Source organism: Chlamydomonas reinhardtii, chromosome 2 (assembly GCF_000002595.2).
Source record: "Chlamydomonas reinhardtii strain CC-503 cw92 mt+ chromosome 2, whole genome shotgun sequence".
Lineage (NCBI taxonomy): Eukaryota > Viridiplantae > Chlorophyta > Chlorophyceae > Chlamydomonadales > Chlamydomonadaceae > Chlamydomonas > Chlamydomonas reinhardtii.
Window position 1 is genome coordinate 7101415 of NC_057005.1, and position 20592 is coordinate 7122006.

Here is a 20592-nt window from a genome sequence, read left to right on the forward strand (position 1 = left end):
GCTTCCCGGCTCCCATCTTGTGCTAAGCATCGGGAGAGTTCAGACATTGATTGCATAGCTGTTCATTGCGATAACTGACTAAATACTTGACTGGAAGTGTAAGTGGCCGACCTCGCGCCAGAAGTCAAATCCTCTGCTCTTTAAGGTTACAGTATCCCATATCGGTTGTCAAATGCACACTTACAGCTTTTGTCGGGCCTTGCATGCCGAGTGACGGGCGTTGGCGCCCCGAGGCACGCAGCTTCCTGGCCGCGGCTAACTGGTGCTCGCACAGCTGCTAAACGGCAAAGAAGTGTACATTAACACCCATTAACCTGCCAAGGCAAACTGTGAGATAGTCGACCTGGCGTTTCTGGTTTCTGGGCATCAGCACTCGCGAAGGCTCGCCAAGTAACGGGGGCCAGCTTGCGAGGCCAGCTTGCGAGGCAGAGTTACAAGCGACGGCCTGGGTTAAGGATCTGCAACTCAGTGGACTTGAGCTGCTGCAGTTGTCACCCGTTGGCAGCGAGAATGGAGATGGAGGCAGGCGAAGTCGACTCCGGCCTTGAGCTGGAGATACAGATGCTTCGCGACCAGCTGAAGGAAATGACGTCGCTTTTTTACCGCGACCGTCAGCTCTGGGTGAAGGAAAAGGCCGCGCTGCTGCAACAAGCGGCGGCAGCGGACCAGCACCGGCGGACGCAGTCTGTCTGCAGCGAGGGCGGGGCCCCCGGCGGCACCTGCAGCGGCAGCAACAGCGACGCAGCCTCCGCCGCCAGCACCGACCTCGGTGATATGGTGGGCGGTGGCGGCAGTAGCATCAGTGGCAGCCACATGCGTATGGCCAGCGGCGGCAGCTTCAGCAGCTCCGTGACCATGAGCCGGGGCGGCAGCGGCGGCAGCGGCGCAGGTGCGCGGGGTGGAATGCCGGGGCGGGACGCGGGGGTATGGGGGAGGTACGTGAGAGATGTGTTTAAGGAGCTCGGGTGGTGGTGGTGCTATGGAGTAGCGACCGGCGGATATGCGGCGGAGCGGCGTGGTCATGCACATGTTTGTTGTGTGACCTAGGTGGCATGTGTCCCAGTGTGTTGACGAAAACGGAAGGCCTGAATTCACGGCCTGTGCGCGTATGCATCCCGTCGCGCAGTGCCGGCCTCCTCGCCCGTGTCCGCGGACATGGCGGCTTCGGCTGCGGCCCTGGCCGAGATGCAGAAGCAGCTGGAGGTGAGCTCCAGTCCTCCCATCTCCCATTGCAGCTCCGGCTGTGTGTGTGTGTGTGTGTGTGTGTGTGTGTGTGTGTGTGTTTGTGTGTGTTTGTGTGTGTGTGTGTGTGTGTGTGTGTGTGTGTGCGCGTCAGTGCCAGTCAGTGCCTTCCGCATGTTGTCCGTATGTGTCCGCGCCGGGGCTGCAGCGGACTGCCATGCCGTGGCGCCGGTCCACACCCGCCCGCATAACAGCGGGGTGTGCGGGGCCGCGGCCCGCGGCCCGCGGGCTCACTGCTGCCATGGCTGGCCGCAATGGCCTGAGGCTTGCCATGAACTAGGGTTTGGCGTGCCATGACTGAAGGTGGTGTGTGCCGTACAGGATGCCAAGCGACAGCAGGAGGCGGCGCGGAAGGAGCAGGAGGCGGCGGCCACACGCTGGTCCCGTGAGCGCGAGGGGCTGCAGCGGCAGGTGCGTGTCGTGTGTTGCGTTGTGTCGTGTGGCATTAGGCCGCCGCGCCGCGCCACCGCGTTGCGTGGGGTCATGCCAGGTGCGCCGCCCGCCCTGGAGCTGGATGCAGCACGTGCTGCCACACGACCGCCTGCCGAGTGCCGACGTGCCTGCCTGACGGCCTGCCGACGTGACAAAACATCGCACGTGCCTGCCTGCCTGCCTGTCTGCCTGCCCCACGTACAGATCCACGCACTCATCAGCATGAACGCGCCTGAGATGGCGGAGGGACAGCCGGGAGCTCTAGCCGCCGCCGCGCGCCGGTCGGCCGCCGGCGGCCCCGAGGCGGCTGCTGGCACGGCTGAGGCGGCTGCGGCGGCGGCTGACGCCGAGGCGGCGGCGCTGCAGGGGCAGCTGTGTGAGCTGCAGGAGCTCGTGGAGGAGCTGCAGGTGAGAGGAGGACTGCGCGGAGGGTGTGTGTGTGTGCGTGGCTTGCAGCAGTTGTGGGGTAGCTTAACGCTGACTGTTGACGAGGCGTGCACGTGTGTGGGCCACGGAGCGTGGCGGCGATGACGCCACCACCACCTCCCCAACACAAGCGCCGCAACTTCCCGGACGTCTACTCTCTGTGCACAGGCGGACCGGGCGGCGCTTGAGGAGCAGCTGCGAGTGGCGACGGCGGAGGCGGCTCGCGCAGCCCGCCAGGCCACCACCGCCTCCACCGCAGGCGCAGCCGCCAGCGCCGGAGGTGCTACCACCACCACCTCCCAGCCTCCAGCCTCGCCGGCGACACCGCCACCCGCCTCCTCCAGCCCGCTCCACGACTCTTCCGCCGCCTCTTCCGCCGTCACGCCTTCGAGCGAGCCAGCGGTGGCCTTCTCCACAAGCGCAGCGCCGCCCGCCGTCGCAGGCAACTGGGCGCTGACGCTGACGCAGAGCGTGAGCCTGCCGGCGCTGTTGTCGGAGAAGGCGGAGCTGGAGCGGGAGGTGCGGCGCTGGCGGGAGGAGTGTGTGGCGGTGCCGCGGGCCGAGTACTCGGAGCTCAGTTCGCTGAGGGCCCAGGCGGTGAGCGTGGCAGGGCGTGCGGAGGGGCGTGCGGAGCGGGGACGGGGGGCAAGGAGCGGGTAGTGGCGGCGCGTGTGTATGGAGGGTGGGCGCCGTGCTGATGGTAGTGAGTGCCGGTACCGTAGTGGGGAAGGGGCGCACCTAATACCTCTTGCACACGAATCCATCGAGTTCTGCCACGCCCACAACCCAACAACGGCACAATCGTGCCTGCCCACCCACCGCCCCTCAGGCCTTCCTCCAGACGGAGATGGAAGCGCTGCGCGAGGAGGCGGCGGAGGCGGCGCGCGCGCGGCAGGCGGCGGAGGCGGAGCTGGGCGAGGTGCTGGCGGGCGTGGGCGGCGGCGCGGCTGCGGCGGGGCTGATGGGGCCCGAGTATGTGCCCGTGCCGCGGGAGGAGTACCAGCGGCTCCTGAAGCAGGCGGCGGAGGCGCGCGCGCGGGAGGCCACCGCGGTGCTGCAAGGTGGCGGCGTGGGCGGCGTCAGCATGGGCGCGGCCCAGGGATCCAGCGTCAGTGGCGAGGCGCGCGGCGGGGCGGCCGGGGCGACGGAAGGAACCGGGGAGGGTGTGGAGGGGCACGGGCGGGAGGAGGAGCAGCTGGTGGCGGTGCCGTGCGATGTGCACCGGCGTCTGTTGGCGGCGGTGCAGGAGCGGGATGTGCTGGCGGCGCAGGTGGCGCAGCTGCATGCGGCGCAGCTACACCGCACCAGCTCCACAGCCGCCGCCGCCACAGAGTCTGCGTTCGCTGGCGCCGTGGCGGCCGCCGCTGCGGCTGCCGCCGCCGGCGCCGCCGCAGCGGGCGGCTTGCGCCGCGGCAGCAGCAGCGGTGGCGGCGGCGGCGAGGGACAGGATGAGACGGCTTCTGCGCTGGCGGCGGCGGCGGTGTCGGCCGGGTACGAGGCGGCGGCGGAGGTGATTGTGCTGCGGGAGCAGCTGGCGTCGGTGGTGGCGGCGTCGGTGGCGGAGAGCGGGCGGCTGGGCGCGAGGCTGCGGGAGCTGGAGGACGAGCTCGACCTGCTGCGGACCGAGGTGGGCGGCACGACGTGCGGGAGCAGCGAGCTAGCATAGAGGCGCCTCCAGGCGCTTGGCGGCCGAACCGGTTGCTTTAGGATGATCTGCCTAAACAACACCTGTAATTCTTGCCCCTGCAGAAAGCGGCGGCCCAGGCTGAGGCGGGCGCCTACCGCAGTGCGCTGGCGTCCGGGCGCATGCAGGCCAGCGACGAGGCGCGGCAGGTGGCGGCGGCGGCCGACACGGCGCGCGCCGCCGCCACGTCAGAGCTGGCGGCGGCGCAGAAGCGGCTGCGGCAACTGGAGGTGAGAGGGGCACCCGGGTGTTGCTTGTTGGGGTGGCGCCGGGGTGGTCACGAGCTCGATTGTGCGGCCGAGCCGTATAGTTCGCGTTGGTGCGGGTGCGTTGGGACGGGATGGCCTCTGCATCCCCGTGAAGCCTGTGCAATGCTGTGCCGTTGAAACATCACCTTCTAGTTAGTTCTAGTTAGTCATGCCTGGTACCTCACCCGCAGTCTGACCTGGCGACGGCGAAGGAGACTGCGGCAGCAGCGGTAGCAGCCAAGTGAGTACTGGGGCATAGGTTCTGGGCGATTCAGTGCACGTGTTTGCCTGTGTGAAGGGCGAACGCATCCACCTTACGCATACGCTACCCTCTTTCGCTTCTCCTCACTCCCACACCCCGCATTACACCTTTCACCGTTCGGCACACGCATACCTGCACACACATGCACATATTCGCACGTTCGATTCAATATACACACGCACACACACAGGGAGGTGCTGCTTCTGGAGCTGGGCACGGTGCGTGACGCCGCGGTGCGCACCAGCGGCGCCCTGGCGGACTGTGAGGCGCGGCGCGAGGCGGCGGAGGCCGCCGCCACCTCAGCCCTCACCGACCTCGCCACCGCGCGTCTGGAGCTGGCGCGAGCGGAGGCCGAGGCCGAGGCCGCCGCCGCCGAGGCCGCCTCCTCAACGGCGGAGTTGGTGCAAGTGAAGCTGGAGCTTGCCGAGGCTCGCGAGCTGGAGGTGTTGTTTAGGAGGGATGTGTTCAAGAGCAAGCGGATGTTGCACGGCCTGCCGCAGGAGTGGCTGTCGCCGACCGACTCGCCGTCAGCCGCCGCCGGCGCGTCGGGCAGCGGCGCCGCCACCGGCGGGCGCAGCACGGGAGGTGGAGGAGGTGGCAGCAGCAGCGGGGGCGCCATATTTAGCATGAACAGGCGTGCGACCGCGGACGCTGCAGTGGGCGCGCGTGCTGGCGCTGGAGGTGGCGCGCAGGAGGGCGTGTGTGCGGCGACGGCGGCGGCATCGGCGGCTGTGGCGCCGCTGGCTGCGCCGGTGATGCTATCGGAGGCGGTGACGGAGGAGGTGGCGGCGGAGCTGGAGGGCGTGGAGGAGGAGGGCGGGCAGGCGCGTGGGGCTGACGACCAGGGCCAGCAGGTGCAGGGTGCTTTGTAGGAGCCGGCGGCTGCATGGCAAGTCAAGACTTCTCCAGTGCATCATGCATGTTGTATTATTGTGCGGTTTAGGAAAACGCGATTGTGTGTTGTGTGTGCGCGTGCAACCAAGTTGTACGTTCGTAAGGTTGCTTGCGAGGTGGTGAACAGGACATGGCAGCGGGTACTCCGACAGCCCCCAGGTGTGCGCGAAATTGCTGACTTGGTTCTTTGACAATCGTGCAAAGTAGGGGAGCGAAAGGAGCCAGCAGTTGTTGCGATCAAGAAGATGGGCTGCGTTTGAATTGCAGCGATGACGCAGGATGCGAAGACGTTGGACTTGGGTGCCGCAATTCATTCCGTTGGCGGGATGGGTTGGGGTCAGAGCTGTAAGCAGCATGTGCAGTAGACCTGGAGGAATGAGCAGCAGCCCAACAGGCTGCAGGACGGCATCTACGTCAAATAAACCTGAAGGCTGTGGTTGATTCTTGTTGATAAGAATGGTATGCCAGCTGTCGCATGCAGGGGCTCGTACGGGACACGTAATGGGTTCATACGGCATTGGCCGCGGCTGGGACGTGCAAGGACGTGTGCCGGCTGCAAGGGTTGTCTGGTTGATTGATTTGCGCCATGTGATGTAACGGAAGGCCAGGCAGTAGGTGATCCAACGCAGTGACCTTGAAGCAGAAGGGGCATATGACAAGCGTGCTAGACGTGACGGTATGGCTTCACTGGTGCCCGCAAAGTGCTAGACTGACTATGACTTCATTGGTGCCTGAGAAGTGCGGAAGGCGTGCACGGGGCTAATAAGCAGGAGCACGTCTGCGGAAGATGGCATAGCTCTGGAGGCCGTACGTATGGATGTGCTGTAAGCAATTCGAGACCGCGAGTACGAACAACTACGTATGTGGCCCCAACTGTGGGGCGAAGACCAGGGACGTAGCGTGGTCGTGGCAGGTCCATCATATTCTCCTCCTTCGTTCGCGCACGTTCGCGCTGGAGGTTGTCATGGAATATTGTCTTAAACTTGCGGAGCTACTGGCAAGACCTGAGCCCTAGCACAGCTGTGAATTGCGTTACATATCCTTAGATGCCGCAGCCTGGCAGCGGGCACAGCGGGCATACGATAACAACACTTCTGGCTGATGGGCGGCGCGCGGAGCCTCACCCCCGCCGTCCCCCGCATGCTGGATCATAATATGCTCCATCAATGCGGGGCCCTCGCGCCCCCCCCCCCCGCAGTCCAGGCGCCGCGCCCCAACCGCACGGAGCCCAATGCGTTTGCGACACTTGGTGTCAGTTAGCGGGGTGTATGGGGGCTATCGGCCGCCGAAGCGGCCTCCCCTCGTTGACGGACTTACATTTCCGGACGGCGTGTGAGTAATAAGGCTGTCGTTCGCGCCCCTTTTGCATTTGCGACTCTTTTACTTCATTTGAAGGTATGTTGGTAAGTACTGTAAGTATGAGACCTGAGGCGTGTCTAGCTAGCTGCGGCAGTTAGCCCCGGCCTGTCATACACGCGGCAGACCAGGAGGGGCTATCCTTCTCGTCAGCAAATGGAGAAAGGAACTGTATGCTCCTGTGCCGCGGCCTCAGGCGGTCGGTCGTCATGAGCAAAGTCAGCCATTTTATTCCAACGTTTGGAAACGAGAGGGAAACATCACAGTGTAAGGTACTCATATACTATAGGGAACATACGGATCGCTTCATGAGGTGAATGCAATATGTAGAAGCGCGAGAAGCGCGCAGGGCTTTCGCATTTCGTCTGCAAGACCATGGCGAGTTTGCAGTCCGCGGGTGCCCCGGGCAGCGTCCCTCCCCTCCTGGATCCCAGCAAGCTAAGCATTGGACGAGTGCTTGGCCGGGGCGCCTTTGCCACAGTGTACCTTGCAACTTACGAAGGCATCGGCCCAGCAGCGCTCAAGGTTGCCGTCCCCGCCTCTAAGCGCCTACCGCCTGTGTTTGAAAGACTGTTCATGAACGAGGTTTCCCTCCTTTGTCGCCACAGGCACAGGTAGGTTTGTTGGCATCATCGGTTCTTCATGCGCGCGGTTGCTACGCAACCGGTCTTGTCAGGCGATGAGACAGATGCTGAGGCATTGAAGGGCGTGTTTAAAAAGCGATGCGCTCACACTTATTGTGCGTGCGTGCCTTGTGCACTAGCTGCAGCCCTCCCATATTCCGCCCCTCCCCGTCTGACGCGCCTTTGGCCCGTACACCCTTGCAGGCGCCTGGTGAAATGCTATGGGCTTCTAAGGCTGCCGCCGGGGTGGCTGCCTGGAATCCAAGCTCAGGCAGCTCCGATACCCGCATGCCTGCTGGAGCTGTGTGAGGTGCGTACCGCGTCGCTCGGACCTGTTCGTGTTTCTGTGGACGGAACAGGGCCGCATGGTAGATGCATTACTACTGGCTGTACACGCGCTGCAACCCCAATCAGCTAGCTGTGCATCACACCCACAGACACCAAAAGCAACTCACTTGCATTGCCTCTTTGGAATCATGCATGCGGCCCGCCCGCCCGCCTGCAGGGTGAGACGCTGCGGGATGTGGTACTACACGCCAAGGCCGGCCGCCGTCCCTACAGCGACGCCACAGCGCTGTCGCTGCTGCGTGACGTGACAGAGGCGCTGGCGGCGTTGCACGCGGCGTCGCCGCCCGCCATTCACCGCGACGTGAAAGCTGAGAACATTCTGCTCAAGCGCGAGGGACTTACGCCGGCAGCAGCAGGCGCCGGCGGTGGCTGCGCCGCGTCATCGCTGCCGGCGGTGGCATCTGGAGGTGGCGAGGGGCAGGAGCAGCCGTACCAGCAGCTGACGGCGCGGGTGGCGGATCTGGGTCTGCACGTGGTGAGCTGGGGTTCACCAGCGGCACGCAAGGGCTTGCAGGCATTGTACGACAGATGTCTGTACTGCTGGACAGGCCACAGGCGCTTTAGGCGGCTTATCTATGTGGATGGGTAGCTGCAAGCAGCCTTTGCCTGCGCCGCTGCATGCCGTGCGTGCGCACAGTGGTGCCAACCCAGATGCTTGCTTCTGCTAATTCACCACCACATGTCGCAAACACCTCCACGTTCTGCAGCGGGTGGAGCAGCATCGCTCCGTGATGCTGCGACGCCGCGGCGCGGCCTCGCTGGACGGCTCCGCCTTTGTGGCCATCTCGCGCCACAACTCCTTCGGGCCGCACCACCGCGCTGACACCGAGCACCCCGGCGTGCTGCCGACAGCTCACCGCTTCGCCGCCGACAGCGCGGGCGGCGGCGGAGGCAGCTACCACATGCCTGTAATGCCTGCTGCGCTTGGCGCGCCGGCCTCCGGCGCCCCTGCCGACGACGTCACACATCCGCGGGCCATGTACGGCGGGGGTGCGGGCACCCAGGCGGCGCTGCCGCCGCCCACCAGCGGCGCCTTGTCCCATGTTGCCTGCAGCTGCGATGACGCGGGCGGACGGCATCTTGAATCAATCTCAGAAGCGGTGCGGGTGGTCGCGGCGTCGGCTGCGGCGTCCGGCGCACCGGTCGCGCGGCCGGAGGCTGGCGGTAGTAGCGGTAGCGGCGATGGTGCTGGCGGGGGCGGGGGCACGGGCCATGCATTGCATCTGGATTCGTGGCTAAACTCCGGCTTGTATGAGGAGACAAGCGCAGACGGGCGGCTGCCGGCTGCGGCAAGTCCACCCATGCTCGAGGTCGCGGCCACGAGCCCTGTTGGCGGAACACCCACTGTCAAGATCACGAGTGTGGTGGAAGCTGCCCTCAGCTTGGGCGGTGGTGGCGACAGTGGCAGCAGCGCAGGCGGCGGCTGCTCCATGCACACACCAGGCCAGCACCTGCCGGTTGGGGCCCCGGCGGCGGCTACGGGCCGCTTGGTGGGCGGCACGTCGTCGCGGCGCTCGCGCTTTGGCAGTGCGCAGCCGGTGGGCTTTCCTCCGGAGCCGGCCTCCGCGCTGTGCTGTCCTCTCGAACCTCAGCACACTGATGCACTCCTGGCCACCGCTGCGGCAACGCCGCATGCCTTGCTGGCGGACAGTGCCAACTGCGCCGCTGGCACTTCGGTTACTGCCGCTGGAAGCTCGCCCGCAGCAGCAGAGGCTGCGGCGCCTCAGGTGCAGCGCGCATCGGGCGGGGGCCGAAGCCTGCACCAGCGCACCAGTAGCTTTGAAGTCACAGGGTCTCCGGTCATGACATCGGTGCAACGCGAGAGCGTGGAGAGCGGCCGCGGCGGCGGCATAGCACTGGGCAGCCTTAGCCGGTCAATGAGCATCATGATCCCAGCAGTCGACACGGCCCCCGAGGAAGCCGCGGCCGCAGCTACAACGGACGATAGGCAGTCCGGGGAACCGCAGGCGGCTGGGAGAGCGCAGAACGCAACGTCAACCCAGCAGCACACGTTGCCAGCCGACGTGCTGTCGCCTATGCCCGTGACGACACCGGCCGGATTCGCTCAGCCACTGCAACAGCCATCAGCAGGTCTGCACCGGCTCTATCCCGTGCCAGCAGCAGAACTCACAGCATCGGTGCAGCCTCCTGCTGCCGCGATTACACAGCGGTCCTCCGGTGGCAGCAGTTCGGGCGCGTGCAGGGCGTCCTTTGGGTTGGAGCTTGATCAGCGGGAGGTGGCAGCAGGCGACGTCAGAGGCAGCAGCGGCGGTGGTGGACGCGGGGAGCAGCCTGGTACCGCCGCCGCCGTGGCCGTGGCCGCCGCCATCGACCTCGACGCGGTGGTGGCACGGCGTGAGGTTGGGGCTGCTCCAGCCCTTGTCCCAGCGTCTCTGGCCGGGCCAAGGTCCAGCAGCAGCGGGCTGAACCTGCAGCAGCAGGCGCCCAGCTCCAAGTTGCTAGCGCCGCCGTGGCTGAATGCCACGGCACCAGGCGGCTCGGCTGCAACTGCCACGAGCGGCAATGGCAGAGCCGCGGCTGGTGATGTGCAAAGCCGCGCAGCCACGGGCACCGGCATCGCCAGCGGAGGCACGGGCGTGTGCGGGCCCGCAACATCGTTTGTGGGCGGCGATTCCTCGCTCGGGGCCTCATCACGTGAAGCCTCGTCACAGCATTTCGGGTTTCAAGCCGCATTTGGCCCCGCTGCCGCCGCAGCGGCGGCACCAGCAGCCTCCTCGCCCGTAGTCCAGCACTTCGCCAAGACAACTGCCGGCGCTGCCGCAGTAGCAGTAGTAGTTGGTCAAGGAGCCGCAGCCGTGCCGGTGTCGGCTAATCCTGCCACAGCCCACACGGCCGCAGAGTCCACGTCGGCTGTTACCCGTGTGGGCTTCCCGGCCGGCGCCCCGCCCCCGCCCCAGGCCCAGGCAGGTGTGTCAGCGCCGCGGCGGCCGCAAGCCGGTCAGCCGCAGACAGCGCCGCGCACGCCACTGGCCTCACCGTTTGCCACAGGGTTGCAGAAGTCGGGTACCACGCAGCCGGCGCCGCGCACGCTACCTGTGGGCACCAACGTCCACGGCCAGGGAGCGCTTCCGTCACCGCATCACACCGCCGGCGTGGATGGCAATGCCGGAGGTGGCGCTGTAGGCCAACAGGACCGCGCCGCCACAGCCGCAGCCGCCCTGGGGGTTAGTATCTGCGCCGGCAACGCCGGTCGCGCCGGCGTGCGGGCCCTGGGCGGCATTGTGACGTCACCGCCGAATCCGCCTTCACCACATGGACGCCATGCGAATGCTCGCGCACCCTACAAAGGCGCTAATGGCCGGCCGTCATCTCTCGGCGTTGTCAGCTTGCCGTCGGCGTCCGCGGCTTTGGGCGCCGCCGGCAGCCCTGCCGCCACAGCTGCTGGCGGCGCCGCTGCCTGCGGCCCTGACGGCGCCGCCAGCCGCCAATACTCCCGCCCTGGCAGCGCCGCGTCAGTGCTGAGCATTGGCGTGCTGCAGGAGGACTCTTTCGTGAGCCTCTTCAGCGGCAGCGGCAACGCCGCGGTCAGGAGCTCGGCGGCGGGCCTCCGCCGGCGGTCTACCGCCACCACCGCCCTGGGGCTGTCCGGCCGGCTGCCGGGGCGGTTCGTGACCATGTCGCAGGGTGTGGCGCCGTTCAGCCGGAGCAGCCGTGGCATGAGCACTGCAGCCGGGGCGTCCGTCGGCAGCCATCACGCGCCGTCGATCGGGGCGGCGAGCGGCGGCGGCGGCGGCAACCGGGACAGGAGCTTGCGGCCGCGGCAGCATACCCACGACGGTGGTGCGCATGACAGCGTAATGGATCGCTACGGCTCGGAGCCGCTGCCGCCTTTCGGCTCAGCTGTGCCCAATCCTCGCGTGACGAGCAACCGGGCACCTTTGGGCGTGCTTGTGGGAGTCGGGCCGGGCGCCAGCGGCGGCAGCAGGGCGGTGACGGGTGACTGCTACGCAGACCCTGATGCCCAGGACTCACATCCCGGCGCGGGTGGAACGTTGCGCAGAGATATGGGCTTGAGCGGACTAACCGGTGAGGCCGACTTTGGTAAGGAAGAAGAGGAGGGAGAGGAGGAGGAGGAGGAGGAGGAGGAGGAGGAGGAGGAGGAGGAGGAGGAGGAGGAGGAGGAGGAGGAGGAGGAGGAGGAGGTGGAGGTGGAGGTGGAGGCGGAGGAGGGGGCTGTGGAGGTGGCGGCGGCGGAGGCCATGCACCAGCTGGAGGTGTCGCCCGGGTCCGTGACCAAGCACATGCGGCGCCTGCAATCCATCACGTCGCTGCTGGGTGGCGGCGTGGCCGGCGGCGGCGATAGCGGCAACGGCGACGGCGGGGGCAGCCCCGTCCTGCCGCAGCACGAATGGCTTCACTTCGTATTCAAGTGAGCGGGGGCTTGGGCTTGGCAGACATGCACTTTTGCTGTGTTCAGGCTCTGCCTTTTTCGCATGCACGCACTGGACGCTGCCAACGCCCTGCCTGTGCCGTACCTGTGCCGCGCGATGTGCCGCTGCGCCGCCTGCAGCCTGACGGGCCAGGCGGGCTCTCACATGTACATGGCGCCAGGTGGGCATCAGCGCGTGTTGTGGGTGTTGGATCCACACAGGGCGGGCGCAACACACGTCAGCCATGCATCGTGTTGCTCGCCAATGTATATCGTATGTATCGTGTTATCGTGGGCCGCGCTGTGGCCGCGCTATGTCCTAATGTGTCGAGGGTTGTGTGAGGCCGCACGCCACGATCGCCCCCTATCTGCTCACCTACGCGCCCCCGCGCCCTCCTCTGCAGAGGTGTTCCTGCGCCTGCCCTACAACGACAAGGTGGACGTCTTCTCATTCGGCTGCCTGGCCTACGAGGTGCTGGGCCGCCAGCTGCTGCTGGTCAAGTACGTGGGCGGCACCGCGGCCGGCCGGGCGCTGGGCGTCAAGCTGCCGGCAGAGTACGCCGCCAAGGTGCGTGTGCGGCGCCCGCCGGGGTGGCTAGGGGGTGTGGTGGGTGGCACTTGTGAGTTGTGGTGCTGCATGCGTAGAGCTCCATGCAGGCTTGCGCGATGCAAGCAAGTGCGTGGTGGCGCAGGCAGGCATGCTCTTTGCGTCCGCATCCACAGCACCGGCGCCCGACTGCCGCGAGGCCTCATGAGCAGCCGTGTGCCATGCCGTGTGCACAGGTGGCACTCGGCTTCCGGCCGCCGCGCCCGGCCGGCCACATCACTGACGACCAGTGGGACCTCATCTGCGCCTGCTGGCACCCCGACCCCTGCGAGCGGCCGCCCATGGCGGAGGTGGCGGCTCGGCTCGGACGCATGCTAGCGGCGCTGCCGCCGCCCTCGCCCTTGCGGCCGCACACGGCGGGACGCAACCTTGCGCAGGTAGGTGCGCCTGACCTCGGTCCTTACACGCGCCCCGTCGCCAGTGCAAACACATGCTATAGGCCTTGAATGTGTTGGTTGCTGGCATGTGTGTGTGGGGGGGGCGCGGGTTGTATCGCAGCCGGGCTGTTCCAGTGCGCCGAGGTGAGCTCTTTTGTTTGCTTGTGCCGCTTGCGCCGCAGCAGGGCTCGGCCAGTCAGGGAGCTCCGAGTGGCGCGGCGGCCGGGCTGCAGGGAGGCAGCGGCGACAGGCAAACACAGCAGCAGCAGGGCTGCGGTTGCGGCTGTGTCATTTGCTAGGGAGGGGTGGTGGTGATGCCCCAGCGTACTGTTAAGATTGAGGCATTGTAATTAGAGCCTGGGCTCAACATTTCAGCGACAGGACTCAGAAAAGAACCCCTGCACTGGGGCCTGTCCCGATTGGTACCCTGATATTCGTGTCAGTTGTGTGACTATGAGAATGCGTTGTCGTGGTTTCTGGCTTAATCATAACCAGTAAGAGCAGGGTTGTTTCAAATCGCAGAACGCATCGGTATAGTATTCTTCCTCGCGCGCCGGGCCGTCAAAGCAAGGTCCTGGTCGCCTATCGTCATGCTGCACCTATGCACTCTTCCACGCCATGCTCCGAAACTTAACGCGTTAGCCTTTAACTTGGGAGGAACATTTGTACATCTAAGCGGTTATTCATTACCTGAATCGGATGTTGCGTGCATTGGGTAGCGTTAGCAGCGGTAGTACGACCGACAAGGCTGGCTGGCAAGGCTTACGGGTAGCTGTGCTGACCGAGATATGTGGAGAGAGAGTCGAGGTGGTGGCCAGCGTTTTTGCTGTGCAGCTCTTTCCCCTGCTTGGCGACCCCGACCCGGTCACCGGTCCGGGAGGTTGTGCGCACGCCAGCATCCGCAGTACCTTTGGTCCAACGTATGTCACGACTCTGGCACTCTGATCATGCACAGACTTCAGTCGCCATTACTGTACGAGCCTCCAGGGGCCTCCCCTGTACGCCTCCTTTCACCTCAGCTCTACGCCGCGCATGGGAAAAGTGGGCTGCGCATGCGCACACCTGCTGGCGTGGGACGGTTAGTCTCCCCGTACCATCAGCCAGCCCACTGACGCACCGTCAATTTTGCGAATGCTTATTATTTTGCTTCGTTTACGCCTATTTCGGGTGAATACCTGTTAGGGGATGTGCATACTGGCGCACATAGCAAGTGATGAAGATGCTTTGATATAATCTCTGCCAGCGGGGTTTTGGGGTCTGAGGTTTACTGCTCGAGTACAGTCGTGGCACGCGGAAAGGTGGCAGCCTGCAGGCGCATCCTTGGCTGTTGCGGATGCATGGTCGTGTGACGTCACCGCGTGTGCCTGCGGCGCAGGGTGAGCTTCTCTTGGGCGACCCATCCAACAGAGTTCTGGAAGCCGCATGGGGTGAGCATGGCAATGCCAAAGACAGCGAAAATGAAGTATCTTACTGTATGACTCGTGGCATGGGGGTTGCCGCGCGCCAGGGGAGTTCAGAGGGTGGGGACTGCCGCTGGTTGTTTCGGGGACTGGGGTATGCGTGGTGGGGGTTGGTGTGTTGGTGTGTTTTAGTGCCGAGCGGCGAAGTCCGGTGAGGCAACATGCATTTAGCATGAGAAGCCCGTCCCCGTGAGCGAGAAAGAAGTGGTCCAAAAGCCACATCATGGATGATCATGATGAATTGGTCTGTATGCAAATGAGAGACGCATTGAGCGGAGCGTGGCTGCAGATAGGTTCACTGTGGCGTGCGTCTGGGGCGGTTGCCAAATGTCAACCTGGTAAGGCTCCTAGGGGTGGACCGGGGTAGATGGTCTGGGGCAGCGGGGGAACCTTGAAATGGCCCACACGAGCACCGCGTGTGGTGCGAGATGGAGCTGCCAAGGTTATAGTATAACCAGGCGTGCAAATGCATGTTGTTCATGCGCTGTACCTGCGCGGTGGTGTGTTTCTGCAGAGCATTGTGTGATTAGCTCCCTATGTGGGATGGACTCTGGAGGCGTTGTGGAATGGCGGGGCCTGCGTGAGGTTGTCGTCAGGATTGAGTCCGAGGGGCTGCAAGCCGGCGGGAGGGAGTACCGGTGTTGCCAGGAGGGGGGCTACGAGCGGGCAAGATTGAGAACAGGGGATACTAGGAGACTGCTCGGATTCCACATTGTTAAGATTGCCTCAGTCCACGACTCTTGACCATGCGTCCATGCCAGATGCTCTCCACACACATGTGCATGAGGGAGTCAGAAGCCTCTATTTCTATCCCCCTTCAACGGATCAGCCGTCGTGGCTTCATCGTGTCGCAAGCATATCCGTACCTCCCTGGTGCCACAGAAGGGCGAGGCATAGCATGATAGCACTCGGCGGCCTCCAGGTTCAATTGTCCGCGTCCGCATCACGAGTCACTGCACGTGATGTCCATTTCATTTCCGTCCGCACTTGAGCATTAATTTAATACTGACTAACACTGACAGGCTTTGCACCGACTCCACCAGCTCATAACCCAGCGCCACCCTGCGCCACCTCAGTTTATGCATAACAAGAGTCACGACCTGCTCACAAGTCACCAGCTCAGTCGCATATAGCACATGTCATGTCCTTGTCATACACAAAATCACTGACTTGACCATCCCCTAGACATCAATAGTGTAATATACAAGCGGCCCCGTGAAGCGGCCCCGTAAGTCCCGCCACGGGACTGCCGTAACGTGCCACTCCCGACTGCTCACGACTCACTGACATCCACGCACTCCTGCACACGCACGCAAACGCACGCAGTTTCCCTCGCCTTCCCCACCAGCACATCAATTCGGCCGCTCCCGCCTGCTACGCGCCCTACCGTAGCCGCCTTCTCCCATTAAGGGTGACGGCGCCGCGGACGCTGTCGGCGACGCGCCGCCGCCGCTGCCATCACCACCACTCCCGCTTCCTCCCCGTGCGTGCCGCCGCGCGTGTGACAGGCACCTGACCAGGTCCGCGGCCATCGCGGCGCGGCTGGTGACAGTACCCGGCAACGCCGCGCGCAGGTTGATTCGGAGGTGCCCCGCGCTGGGGCCGCTGAGGCTGGCGGCGGTGCCGTGACCGGTGGTCGCCGCCAGGGCTGTCGTGCTGCCACCTGTGCTCGCCAACAGCCCAGCGCCGCCGAGGCTCACAGCTGTGGCCGCCAGTGAAGCCGAGGACTTTGTAAACTGCGGAGTTCGCCCGCTCCGCTCGGCACCGGCGCCGCCGCCACTCGCGGAGGTGATCATGTCGGCACTACCTTGACCGCAGTAGGTCGCTACCCCGTGTACCACGGACGCTGTGCGGGCAGACACCAAGGGCCCCGTGCGCGAGCCCAAGGAACCCGACGCGCCCACCCGCCACGCCTCCTCCCCCGAATAGCTGCCGTACGCGCCGCTGCAGGTGCTGCTGCCGCCCCGGTTGCGGCTGCTGCAGCCTTCGCCGCACTCCCCAGCGTCGCCGCCGCACTCTGCGAAGCGGCGGCTGGTGCTGCCGCCAGCACCATCACCACCCATAGTCGCGGCGGCGGTCTGCGCGAAGCCGTACTCACCGCAGTCGCTGTGCCGCCAGCCAGCTCGTGATCGCGAGCGCGCCTGGGCACGCGCCAGGCGCGCATCCTGCTCCTGCTGGTGGTGGAGGTAGTGGTAGCCCTGGGGGTGGTGCGGGTCGTCGCCGCAGTCGTACTGCTGGTGGCAATGGTGGGGATGCCGATGAGGAGCATGGGCGTGGGCGTGGCGAGCGTGATGGGCGTGGTGAGGCCCTGAGTCCAGGCCAGGTAGCTGCAGCAACATGCCCGTGCTCTTGGTCGTGAGCGCCGCGGTCACCTGCGCGCCCGCAGCCCTGCGCAACGCGCCGCTGACCAAGCCGAGATCGTCAACGTCACTGTCATCGTCGCTGGAACAGCCGTCAGTGCGGCCGCTAGCATGGCTGCGCCCGCCGCTGCTGCCGCCGGCAAAGGCGCCGTCGCAGCTGCGCCGGCTGCACCGCAGCGCCTGCTGGCTGGCGCCACTGCCGCCACTCATGTCGAACCGCAAACGACAGGGCACGGCGTGCTGGCCTTGTGGGAGGTGCTGCGGCTGTTTGGGCTGCTGTTGGGACTGTGGCGGTGACGACGGCGGCGGGGCGAGGGGCGGGAGCGGCACCAGGCCCGATGGCTCGGCGGGGCGACCAGAGGGAGAGCTGGCGCTGGTGGCGACGGCGCCCCCGCCCCCCGCCTCTGACCGGCCCTGTGCCCAGCCCTCAATGCTGCTGCTGTTACTGTGCCCTGCGTCTGCCACCTCGTGCCTGCGCCGCTGCCCCAGGTCCATCAGCTGCGGCAGAATGCAGCCGCTACTCCCGTTCTCACCAGCAATGGCAGCACCTTCCAGCGTAGCAGCGCCTCTGCCGGCAACCGCCGTACTGCCGGCTCCAGCCGACCTTGCTCCTGCCCTCGCCGGCGCCGCCACTGCGGCCGCCGGTGAAGCCGCGGTGCCTGCGGTCGCAGCTGCGGCGGTGGCTGCTGCCTCCTCCCCACCCTTACGCCTCTGACCATCGCTAGCCCAGCCGTTGCCGCCACCATGTCCGCTGCCTCTGACTCCGCCACCCCCGTACGTATGGCGCTCAAAGACCTCGCACTCCACCTCAACGTCCATCGCCCCAGCCTGCTGAAAGCCTGTGTGCGCCACGGCCTGCTGGGACACTGGGTGGCTCCCAGGCATGGACAAGCTGCGGACTGACGCCTGGCCCCCGGTGCTGGCCACCGACGTCACTGACACGCGCGCGCCGCCCAGCTGCCAGAGCGGGTCCGAGGTGCTGCCGACGTAGGCGTCAATGAGGCAGGGACCGGCTGCACCCGCGGCCTGCACGCCGTTGGGCGGGGCGCTCATGGCGCTCGTGTATTCGTAGTCACCACCGGTGCCGCCGTGGTGGTCTGCTGGCCCCATTGCAAGCTCCTCTGATAGACAGCCGCAGCTGGGGGTGCGGCTTGATAGGGCGAACGGGTAGAAGGAGGTTCGGCGGCGTTCTGGTGGGAGGTCAAAGGCCTTTGCGGCGGCCTCGTCTAGTGGGTCCGGGCCGCAAGCGGTTCCTGGTAGAGTCAGGTCGCGAATTGTACGCAGGAGGGGTGGCTCGGCACATGGCTCTGCGTACTCGGCCAGTCCGCGATGTGGTGTGGTTCCATCCCGGGTTCCATCCACATGGATGCTTGCCGGCGCCGCTTCGTCGCTGAATCCATCTGCACCAGCCGTGAGCTGCTGTGGTACCTGGCCCTGCGTTGCAAAAGGTAAAGCAAGCTGGGATCATTCGCTCTGGAAAGCTGCGGGTTCGCAGCCCGACTCGGTGGCGACGCTCCATAGTTCAACTGCGCAGCTTTAGTAGCAACAGAGTGCACTGCTGTTAAAGCTGCAGCTGGTTGGGCTCTCAGTGGAGAGGTGTCAGTGCAAGCGCACGTTGGCATGCGACTCCAAGCCTTCCGACGCGACGCTGCGGTCTTCTCACCTCGCTAGCAGTGCGCTGTCTCCCAGTACAGCTTGTGACCGCGCCCATATTGATTAAATTTGCAACACGAGCTGCCGACCTGAAGTTCACCCGGCCTTCGCGTCGTCGGTTAGAAGCATTGTTATAAAGTTACATAAGCATATTATAATCGTGGGCTTGTGTACACAAAATTCTATGTATGCAGCTCAGGTTTGATTTAGTTGAGTCAAGCATGCGCTAGCCCGCCGACGGCGCGCTGGAATCGTGGAGAAGTCAATCACTCGGGAACTGGGGTTTTACACTGGGATTTTACAAGGGAGCGTGCGGAGAGGCAGTGCGTCGGTGATTCTGTCCACAGTTGACGCGGTTATTTAATCGGCACGCACCAAAACACTCTCTCGCGCGACCTCCACGCACCCCCGCTCTCCCTCAAACCTCCACATCGAACTTCAGTCCCACTCCATTGAGAGGCGCGTCCTACGCATCAAACTTCAGTTTCTCCTCTAGGCCGAACCCCTCCATCTGAGCCAACCCACGCGCAACATACGCAATCGCATCGTGGAGCGCGGCTCTTCCAGCTTCTGCCCGGACTACAGTTGCTAAACTCCTCATCCGCTAATGCACTCGTATCAATATATCGAACAAATAACAGTAAGCACACACCAAAGACACTCACACCCACACCATGAAGAGAGAGAAGCCAGACAAGCCGCAAACACCTCAGCCCTGCTCGCCCCCTGTTCCTGACACACCGTGGTGCCGCCGGTCCGCAGCCCGCCCGCCAACAGCCTCACGCTGCGCACGCATCAACCCGTTAATGGACAGCTGGACGCACCACAAAACCCGCCGCCACTGGCAACTGCTGGTTGGGCGCCAGTCCCGCCACAGCGACATCACCCACAACCGTCTCCTCGACTTCCACTCCTCGCCCAGCGCCGCCGCCGGAGCCGTGCACCAGACATGTGCGCACGCCGCGCCGCGAAGCCACCCAATACACCTCTCGCACTGTGTCCATTTACACGCGGCGGCAGGCCTGCATGGCGTCGAAGTACCACTGGCAGGCGCCCATGTCGCCGTTGTACTTGGTCATGCAGTCCGCGAACGCCTTCACCTGCTCACCGCAAGGGCCGTCCGCCGCCGCAGGGGCGGCAGCGGGCACGGGCGCGGCGGCCGCGGGCGCCTGCTGGTGCTCGTGCACCACGGTGCGGGGGCCCATGAACGAGTCAACGGCGCGGTGCGCGATGGCACTGCCGGTGCCCAGGGCGGCGCCTGCAGAGGTCGAAGCAGGAAGCAGCGAACAGGACGTGAGTCAGCACCAAGGTCTCAAGGTCTGACTCACCTTGCTGAAATGTCGGATGCGACAGGAAACAAACCGGGGCCACCCTCATGCCGCAGCTGGCAGAAGCTGGTCGCCGTGGCGAGCTCGTGGTCGACAGGCTGCGCGCTGCCGCTGCGTGGGGCCCTCCCTTAATGGGCTGGTCTTGCCCCCTCCTCCAAACCAGCACCAGGAGCCGCAGCTGCCTCAGGCACACCTGCAGCCCTAGGCAACCCGGCCTTTGCATGGGAGATGCCGGCCAACCGTGTGCCCTCGCTTCCGGAACAATCGTGGCCCACCCCAAGCGGCCGAGCGGTTCTCACCCTGCACGACGGTGCCAATCAGGCCGGACATGATACCACCGCCACCACCGGAAGCCATAGCCGGAGGAGGTGCCGAAGCTGCGGCAAGGGGCGAAATTAGGGCGTTGCATCGACATGAGGATCTTCTCTGGCGATGCCCGAATCTGGTGTCCACCAAAGCAGATACGATCTGTGCTCAAACATTCTTACGAGCAGCCATCGGAGGAGGGGCAGTCGCCTGCGGAGCAGCAGGGCGCGAGCCGAACCATCCACTTGATGCGGGCGCCGCAGTGGAGCTGCTCGAGGGGGGAGGAGCCGACGAAGACGAAGGGGCCGGCTTGGGTCGCGACGCCGCGGCAGAAGCCGAGCGAGCAGGAGCAGGAGCTGCGTCCAGGATGGGCGAAAAGCGAGAGCTTGGCTTAGTCCATCTGACCACAATTCCTATGGATTATCATGCCTCGGAGACATCAGCTATCGTTTTGGGCATCCCGCTGCAACACTCGTGGAGCACTGAGGAGCAGGAACTCACCACTGCGCTGACGGGGCATTTCTGGCAGCTTTTAAATGCTTGAGGTCACAGGTGTTAGGTCGTTCGCTGAGAGAAGTGGATTGTATAAGACCGCT

General features: G+C 65.0%; 4 protein-coding genes across 4 annotated transcripts; 2 read left to right on the forward strand and 2 right to left on the reverse strand.

Annotated features, from left to right (window-relative positions):
• The first annotated feature begins 81 nt into the window (after positions 1-81).
• CHLRE_02g146850v5 (uncharacterized protein) lies at positions 82-6170 on the forward strand. The gene is made up of 9 exons (XM_043060326.1): positions 82-889; positions 1127-1203; positions 1564-1653; positions 1879-2082; positions 2269-2697; positions 2930-3727; positions 3850-4014; positions 4224-4273; positions 4485-6170. The coding sequence occupies exons 1-9, from the start codon at positions 511-513 to the stop codon at positions 5164-5166; spliced, it is 2874 nt and encodes a 957-aa protein (XP_042927704.1). The 5' UTR covers positions 82-510; the 3' UTR covers positions 5167-6170.
• Positions 6171-6571: 401 nt separating this feature from the next.
• CHLRE_02g146851v5 (uncharacterized protein) lies at positions 6572-14893 on the forward strand. Its single transcript, XM_043060327.1, has 8 exons — positions 6572-7158; positions 7372-7477; positions 7673-7990; positions 8223-11905; positions 12047-12087; positions 12310-12473; positions 12689-12889; positions 13075-14893. Exons 1-8 carry the CDS (start codon positions 6920-6922, stop codon positions 13186-13188), a joined length of 4866 nt encoding a protein of 1621 aa, XP_042927705.1. The 5' UTR covers positions 6572-6919; the 3' UTR covers positions 13189-14893.
• Positions 14894-15008: 115 nt separating this feature from the next.
• Positions 15009-18505, reverse strand: CHLRE_02g146750v5 (uncharacterized protein). Its single transcript, XM_001694841.2, has 2 exons — positions 18373-18505; positions 15009-18143 (listed from the first exon to the last, which is right to left on the reverse strand). Exons 1-2 carry the CDS (start codon positions 18418-18420, stop codon positions 15702-15704), a joined length of 2490 nt encoding a protein of 829 aa, XP_001694893.2. The 5' UTR covers positions 18421-18505; the 3' UTR covers positions 15009-15701.
• A 130-nt stretch (positions 18506-18635) lies between these two features.
• On the reverse strand, positions 18636-20570 carry CHLRE_02g146700v5 (uncharacterized protein). The gene is made up of 4 exons (XM_001694840.2): positions 20498-20570; positions 20179-20352; positions 19990-20067; positions 18636-19620 (listed from the first exon to the last, which is right to left on the reverse strand). The coding sequence occupies exons 1-4, from the start codon at positions 20514-20516 to the stop codon at positions 19367-19369; spliced, it is 525 nt and encodes a 174-aa protein (XP_001694892.2). The 5' UTR covers positions 20517-20570; the 3' UTR covers positions 18636-19366.
• Positions 20571-20592: the final 22 nt, after the last annotated feature.